This window comes from Cupressus sempervirens, chromosome 2 (assembly GCF_028749045.1).
Source record: "Cupressus sempervirens isolate cs-2001-9-10 chromosome 2, ASM2874904v1, whole genome shotgun sequence".
NCBI lineage: Eukaryota > Viridiplantae > Streptophyta > Pinopsida > Cupressales > Cupressaceae > Cupressus > Cupressus sempervirens.
The window spans coordinates 124,345,123-124,353,897 of NC_143119.1; the positions used below are offsets into that span (position 1 = coordinate 124,345,123).

Below are 8,775 nucleotides of genomic sequence, written 5' to 3' on the forward strand. Positions count from 1 at the left end.
TGAGGGTTGACAGGTTTAATGGGCAGAACTTCCAGTTATGGAAGATGCAAATGGAAGACTATTTATATCAAAAGGATTTATGGAAGCCGTTGGAAGGAAAAGCCAAGAATTAGGGAACAATGTCAGAGGCTAAATGGGATCTTTTGGATAGAAAAGCACTCAGAAGCATTCAGTTATGCTTGGCACCATTGGTGGCATTTAATATTACAAAAGCAAAGACGACAGAAGATTTGATGAAAACCCTAGCGACACTGTATGAAAAGCCCTCCGCTTCAAATAAGGTATTTCTCATGAAGCGTTTATTTAATATGAAAATGGCAGAAGGTGGATCTGTTGTAGATCATTTAAATGAGTTTAATACTATTACTAGTCAATTATCTTCTGTGGGTATCAATTTTGATGAAGAAATTAGGGCTCTCTTGATTTTGTGTTCTTTGCCTGAAAGCTGGAATGGCTTGGTAATGGCAGGAAGTAATTCTGTTCCTGGATCTAGTACCCTAAAATATGATGATGTGATCGGTGTTATTTTAAGTGAGAAAACTCGTAGAAAATCCTTAGGTGGATCTACATCAAGAAGTGCTTTAAATGCACAAAGTAGGGGCAGAACGACTGAAAGATGAAGTAACTCTGGAAATCATGGGAAATCAAGAGGAAAGTCAAAGGGGCGAAGGTCTCAATCGAGAGGACCAAATTATTGCTAGTACTATGGGAAACCAAGGCACAAAAAGAAAGATTGCTGGAATCAAAAGAAAAATGAAGGAGATAAATCAGATGGAGACAAGGAAGCAAATGTGGTAAGTAACAAATCCAAAGAGGATGCTTTGCTTCTGTCTTTAGAGAGTGTTGATGATTCATGGGTTTTAGATTCTGGTGCTTCATTTCATGCTACACCTCATAGAGGTTATTTCATTAATTATGTCCAAGGGGATTTTGGGCTTGTTTATTTGGGGGATAATGAACCCTGTCAGATTGTTGGAAAGGGAAAAATTAAGATTAAGTTGCAGAATGGGAATCATTGGCTACTACATGGGGTAAGACATGTTCCAAAACTAAGTAGAAATTTAATTTCAGCAGCGCAACTCAGTGATGAGGGTTGTGTAGTTACTTATAATGATAAAAATTGGAAGGTTTCAAAAGGTTCCCTTGTAGTAGCAAAAGGTGTGAAAGTAGGCACCTTATATCTTTGTATAGGTCATATTGTTCCTTCTACTTTGATTGTTTCAGAGAAAAATGAATATTCAGGAACAATTACTGCAGTTGAGCAAGGAGAACAAATAGCTGCTGTAAATTCTGATACAGCGTTGTGGCACAATAGACTTGGGCACATGAGTGAGAAAGGTATGAAAGTACTTCATTCAAGGAAATTTTTACCAGGTCTAAAATGTGTGAATATGGATTTATGTGAAAGTTGTGTGTATGGAAAACAAAAGAGAGTGAGTTTTGTAAAGACAGGGAAGGAAAACAAAAAGGAGAAATTAGAGCTTGTGCATATAGATGTATGGGGACCAGCCCAGGTATCTTCCCTTGGTGGCTCTCATTATTATGTTACATTTATTGATGATGCAACTAGAAAAGTATGGGTTTATTTCCTTAGACAGAAATCTGATGTATTTCAAACTTTTAAGAAATGGAAATGCTTGGTTGAAAATGAGACTGGTAAGAAATTAAAATGTCTCAGATCTGATAATGGTGGTGAGTATTGTAGTCATGAATTTGAAGATTTTTTTTCCACTAATGGTATTCGTAGACAAAAAACTATTTCGAGGACTCCACAGGAAAATGGAGTGGTTGAACACATGAACAAGACTATAATGGAGCGCGCAAGGAGCATGAGGTTGCATGCTAGGTTGCCCTTAAACATGTGGGCGAAGGCTGTCAATACTGCAGTATATTTGATTAATAGAGGTCCCTCTACTCCTTTGGGCTGTGGTATTCTAGAGGAAGCATGGAATGGTAAGAAGGTGAATTATTCTTTTCTCAACACCTTCGGTTGTGAAGCTTTTGCTCATATAGACTCTGAAAATAGAACCAAGCTAGAAGCTAAATCAAAGAAATGTGTCTTTGTTGGATATGGCATTATTGAATTTGGTTATAGGCTTTGAGATTTTGAAAATCTTAAAATTATTAGAAGTCGGGATGTCATATTCAATGAGAAAGTGTTGTACAAAGATCTGTTGCAGCAACATGAGAAGAAAGAAGATGATTATGTAGTGTTGGATGATACTCCAAAAGCTGATGTTCCAGCCATTCCTTATGATGTGCAACAACTGCAACAACAAATACCACACACACCAGTGAATGTTAGACGGTCAACAAGGAAAATTAGACCTCCACAAAGGTTTTCTCCCTCTTTGTATTCTATTTTACTTATTGATGCTGGTGAACCTGAAAGTTATGATGAAGTTATGTAGGTGGATACTAAGATTTAGTGGGAGTCTGCAATGAAAGATGAAATGGACTCTTTGCTGAAAAATAAGACATGAGATTTGTGCAAGTTGCTTGCAGGTAAAAAGGCTTTACAGAATAAATGGGTTTACAGGTTGAAAGAAGAGGAAGGAGGTAAGAAAAGATTTAAGACCAGGTTAGTTGTAAAAGGATTTGCATAGAAAAAGGGCATTGATTTTGATGAGATATTTTCTCTTGTTGTTAAAATGACTTCTATTCGTACTGTTTTAAGTCTTGTGGCTACTGAAGATTTGCATTTAGAGAAAATGGATGTTAAAACAACCTTTCTTCATGGTGATTTGGATGAAGAAATATATATGGCTCAGCCACAGGGTTTTAAGGTCAAAGGTAAGGAGAACTTAGTGTGCAAATTGAAGAAAAGTTTATATGGCTTGAAGCAAGCACCTTGGCAATGGTATCTGAAATTTGACAGTTTTATGCATGAGCATGGATATAATAGGCGTCATTCAGATTACTGTGTTTATTTTAAGAGGTTGGATTATGATAGCTACATTATTTTATGTTTATCTGTTGATGATATGCTTGTAGCTGGGTCTAACATGGATCATATTAAGGGGCTAAAATGCCAATTAGCACATGCATTTTCTATGAAGGATTTGGGGGCAGCAAAACAAATCCTTGGTATGAAGATTTGCAGAGATAGGAAGAATAGAACATTGACGCTATCTCAAGCTGATTATGTTGAGAAGGTGTTGCAATGTTTCTCTATGGAGAATGCTAAAGCTGTCAGCACACCTTTACCTGGTCATTTGAAATTGACTAAGGAGATGTGTCCCAAGACACAGGAAGAGGAGGATAAGATGTCCAAGGTACCCTATGCTTTAGCTGTAGGAAGTTTGATGTATGCTATGGTATGCACTAGGCCAGATATTGCACATGCAGTGGGAGTCATTAGCAGGTATATGAGTCATCCAGGATTTGAGCATTGGAATGTTGTCAAGTGGATTCTCAGATATTTGAGAGGAACATCCAATAAGTGTTTACACTTTGGGGGCTCTACTACTGATTTACAGGGCTATGTTGACTCAGATTTGGCTGGGGATATTGATACCAAGCAGAGTACTACAGGTTATGTCTTTACTGTTGGTGGGGCAGCCGTGAGCTGGGTTTCTAGGTTACAGAAGATTAATGCTCTCTCCACTACAGAGGCAGAGTATGTTGCTGCTACAGAGGTGGCCAAAGAGATGATATGGCTTTAGTTCTTCTTGGAAGAATTGGGACATCCTCAGAAGGATAATTATTTGTTCATAGATAGTCAGAGTGCCATTCATCTTGCAAAGAATTCAGCTCTGCATTCTAACACCAAACACATACAGTTGCGGTACCATTTCATTCGGTCAGTTTTGGAGGATGGACAGTTAAAGCTGGAGAAGATACATACCAATGACAATCCAGCAGATATGTTGACAAAGGTTGTAACAAGGGAGAAGCTGAACTCCTCTTCAGCTTCGGTTGGTCTTTTAGACTAAACATGAATAAAAGAATAGTAGAGTCCAGGATGGTTTGATCCAGTGGGAGCCCCATGTGGTAGTGGTATTGCTATAGGATCAGTCTCCAAGTGGGAGATTGTTGTTTAGTGTGGATCCTAATCAGTCCCCAAGTGGGAGATTGTTAGATTGTGGTGACTGATCAGGAAAGTACTGTTCATACTTCATAAATAGTGGGAAAATTTTTTTTTGGGCAGTAGCTGACATGGTAGCCGACATATTATGGCCGACATATGGATGACATGTTATAACCCTAAAATGGTTTAATACTTGTATAAAAGGGCTTAGGGTCGGGTATTTTTCATAATGTTGTGATATGAAATTGGTTCTTGCGGTGGTATTGAGCTGTAAGGGATTACGGATTGTAATCAGGTTGTAATCACTGGATTGTAATAAGATCGGACTTGCTGTTTGGTGGCCATAGCCCAGGGATTGGGTGAACCATGTTAAATCTTGGTGCCTTGTGTTCATTTCTGTGTGCTCTATTATTTTCTGTTATTGGTTATATTTGCATGTAGTTTTTTATTTCTGTCCGTGGTTTATCCTAACAGGAGCATCACACTTGATCCAACACACGATCTCCTCTTAAAATAAGGTGTATTATTACCATAAACATGAGGAGGAGTAGAAAAATAGTGAAAATATATTACTAGAGGGACAATGAACCTCTTGAAAAGTACAACAATGACCATGAGAGCACACCTTTTTTTTCTACCAAATGCAACTAGATAAAAAAAGGGTGCCTAAATGTGGAAAAGGAAAAGTAGCCCAAAATAATCCATAAACCTTAAATAGAGGAGGCAAGAATGAATATTTGGTAGAGAACCACTAGGGGGAAACCATAAAATCCCATGATGCATCACTCTAGATAATGCCTTGACAAGTCTTAACAAACACGTGATAGATAACAAGGTAGAAAAGTTATCTCTTTACACATAAAACAACACCAAAAAGATGATTAAATCCTATTCCTACAAAGAAAATGATAACCATCACGAGGGTATAGAGTTAAAAAAGCTCCACCAACACCCTAAACAAATAAAAAAGGTTAATAAGTCTAACATATTTGTTAAGTCCATAATTGTGCACTAAGGCCCCCATAGTAGTAACACCAAGAATAACCATAGTTGGGAGGAAGAGGAAACCCCACATGCATGAAGAGGACAAGAACACATCTAAATCCAACCTTTTCTAATATCCTTAACCAAACCACCTCCAAGTCCTAGATGAATGCATCATTAACACCTCATCACCATCTACATCCTCATCTTCACTCCTTCCCCTAGCTTAGAAGCCCTAGGCCTGTTCAAGATCTCATCTTTTGTTTATTATTATTATCTATGTCTTCTATTTTTTTTTAGAATATTAATATTAAGGGTAACTTTGATAGGAAAAATATTTGAGAGCATAAAAATATTGCAAATATTTTAGTTTAGTTATCAGTGAGATGTTTGTATAAAAATCAATGGAAGAGAAAATGTTATTTGTATTACATTTCCAAATACATACAATAAAAAGGTATTAAAAAAAGCTAGAAATTGTAGATGATAGTTAGAAGGTTATTATTAATAATTAATGGTATACCTATTTATAAAACTAACTACAAAACTAACGAAGGCATTATGCTAACATTTTGATGAAATTAGTAGCTACGGAAATATTCCTTCAATATCTTATAATAGAATCATATAATTTTGCATACCCATGCATCACCTACCATGGTAGATTATACAAAAATAAGACAAATGACTTTAATTTTCCTCACTTAATATTCCCATCTTATCTTAATAATTAATAATTTTGTTATATATATATATAGCAAAATTTTAAATAATACTCAGTAATCTATGACTAAAGAAGGAGAATAATGATATGGATTGATGAAAAAACCTTCACAGAAGACGGGGACAAGAATTCAAAATCAAAAAAGACATGAAAGAAGAAGAAACTAGAATAATGAAAAAGGACTATGAAGTGATTTTATAATAAATAAATAAATGTGTATCATTCATGTTATACTGTGATTGTTAAATCATGGTATTGTGTATTGCTGTTGTAGCCAACAACATTCATAGATTTACATCAATATTGTATGACTACATATTATGCCTTTGTATTTTTAATGTATCGAATGTGTACTTCATTAATCATTTAGAAATCATTGAAAATCTTACACATTGAATGGAAAAATCATTCTAGTAATCCTTTTAGTTGGAACAATGAAAGAACATAAACCTCTAACATTGTGATTCAAGATAATGTGACTAATTTAATGGTGCAAAATTTGATAATGTATATGGTTGTAAAGTTAGTTTCATTATGACAGCTAATCAATGAAAAAATAACACATTCATTTTAATAATCTTCAAATATTATTTTAAAATATTACTACTTTTAAATAATTAATACAAATAGAAAAATTGTGAACTAAAAATATGAAGATATATGATTTTATCGATAGAGATTCAATTAGTGACTCATGAAATAGATCTCTACCCAAAAGGTGTAGCCATTTTAGATTTATATTTAAAAGATGTATCCATTTTAGATTTATTTCTTAAGAGATTGATTTATTTATTCAGTTAATCTAAAAGCAAATAAAAGTATGACATATAACTTTAATCTCCCGCATATTTAATTCTTTAAATAACATTTAACTATCTAATTTACCTTTTGCACCTAGGTATTGACTATATTTATACTTATCGCGAGTTTTATACTTAATTGTGGGTCTGTGGTAGAAAGTATGAAATAGAGAAAAGTGAATGGTGTTTTATTTGGGGACAGGCTAATCTCCATCAAAATAAAGTACCAAAGACAAAACAAAGTCAATTTTTTTTTAAAAACAGATCATGAAGATCAAATTTTGAAATTTTGAAAAAAATCCATAATGTTTTAGATCTTTTGAAAATTGGTCAAATAACCACGTCCTTTTATTTGTACCGGAAAAATAAAATCAAGCACGATAGAGAGAGTGCGAAGCCCGGTAGCAGACATCTAGACTTTGAGGAAAGCTGTATACGACGCCCTGGGTCCAGCAGTGACGAGTTGCAAACTGTCCATATTGTCGAATGTCAAAATACACGTACGCAGATCGGAACGAAAGAAGGACGCAACACAAGCGCACTCAGAGAGGCACAAGTCTTTGCATTGCTGGGCCGTGGAAGCCACTGTAGCGTTGACAGCGAGATAGTTGTTGGGGTAATAATCGAGGCCCTTCACTTCCACCATCTGCTGTGATTTCCTTCCTTTGCAAGTCAAGTCGATAGGAGACTGAAGAGAACAACCGGCATCAGGCTGAAACGTCTCTCGCATCGTAAACATGGGAGCCGGGCAACTGCACTGGCCATTGGAGCAGACGCCGTATGGACCGCAAACAGAAGGCAGGCTACAGTTGAAGCACGACGGGAATAGATCATAGTCCGACGTCCATACCTGAGGATTTGATCCCATTATCCCCCTTATGGGTTTCGCCATGTACGCACGAAGGTTTCCATCCGAATCTAATCTCAAGAATCGCATTCGGGATTCTCCTTGGAATGTATGAAAGGGCAGGGTGTCTGAATCGGCCGTGGGGAAACAAGTCGACCCATTACTATTATTAGGTAAATTTGCTCCCACTTTGGCATCGCCTATGTTGCCCATTGATATCAGATCTGCAGCGAAGACTATCTGCACTTTAAATGACCCTGACCCGGAAGTGGTGCAAGGACTCTTAATGTATTGATAGGAGAGACCAGGGAATGGCCAGGCCCAGTATGGCAATGAGTTGGGAGAAGAATAAAGCACCACGCCTCCTTCCTCTGCCACCAAAGAGAAACGTCCCTCGGAGGAATTGGTGGGAGAGGCATTGCTTACGAGCTTCTGCCCGGTTCTGAATATCTGCCCGATCATGAGCGTGTTGGTAGGATGCTGCCAGCTGAACCAGACAGCGGTATTGTCATTCGCCAGATTTGGGTCGGTGGTATTGTAGAGTACCCAATTTCCCGTCTCCCCCAAATCCATGGACTCTACCGACCCCCCGGAGAACCAAACCGTGGCGCCGTCAGAGTCGAGGAGAGCCAAATGTCCCTGCGCATTACGGACCACGGTGCTGTTTACCCGCACCGGATTGTTTCTGTTGGCGCTCCAGATTTCTGTACCTTTGGGCGATGAAGGCGATGCAAAGGAGGGATTGAAAATGATGGAGAGAGTGAATTTACCAGAGTTTTGGTGGTCGAGAAACCCAAGAGCACAGTCGCCGTTGGGACTGGTGATCCGTTTACCCGATGCGTCCACTGCAATTCTGAAATTACCATCCAACACAGAGCGGCTGGGTAGTGCTGCAGTGTTGGAGAGCACGTAATTCTGAGGCCATGTGAACAATGCTGCTCCTCTCTCTGTTACCGCCGCCCCAACCAACGTTAAGAGTATCAGAAAGTAACTTAGCTGCTTCGTCATAGTCGATATAATCGTGGAATCAGTATAGATGGAGGTAAAAGAGAATTGATGTTTAATTTATAGATGCCGGGGATTGGTATTTGGGGATAAGTAGGTGCTGGCGCCAGTTATTGACCGTCGAATTCACACGCAGATAGCCATTCGTAAGCTGGCATGGTGTGATTGCGTGAAGTTCCTTCTGATTTTGATACGCGTGACACCTGTTGATAATTTCCAGCTGCTCTAAAATGATGTGTTTAATTGACTTGACATCCTTTTTAAGAACGAAAGCGCATACTCTGTCGATGGAAAAGCAAGTTATAGCATGTGGATATTGAATTCGTTGGTATTCATGATTGTGTAATTCGTATGCAGACAGCCATGCGGAGGCTGGCATCTTTAC

General features: G+C 37.8%; 1 protein-coding gene across 1 annotated transcript; it reads right to left on the minus strand.

The window, feature by feature from the left end:
* Positions 1-6,817: 6,817 nt before the first annotated feature.
* On the minus strand, positions 6,818-8,399 carry LOC149571338 (EP1-like glycoprotein 2). The gene has a single exon (XM_089808908.1). The coding sequence runs from the start codon at positions 8,391-8,393 to the stop codon at positions 6,951-6,953; it is 1,443 nt and encodes a 480-aa protein (XP_089665034.1). The 5' UTR covers positions 8,394-8,399; the 3' UTR covers positions 6,818-6,950.
* Between the last annotated feature and the right edge of the window lie 376 nt (positions 8,400-8,775).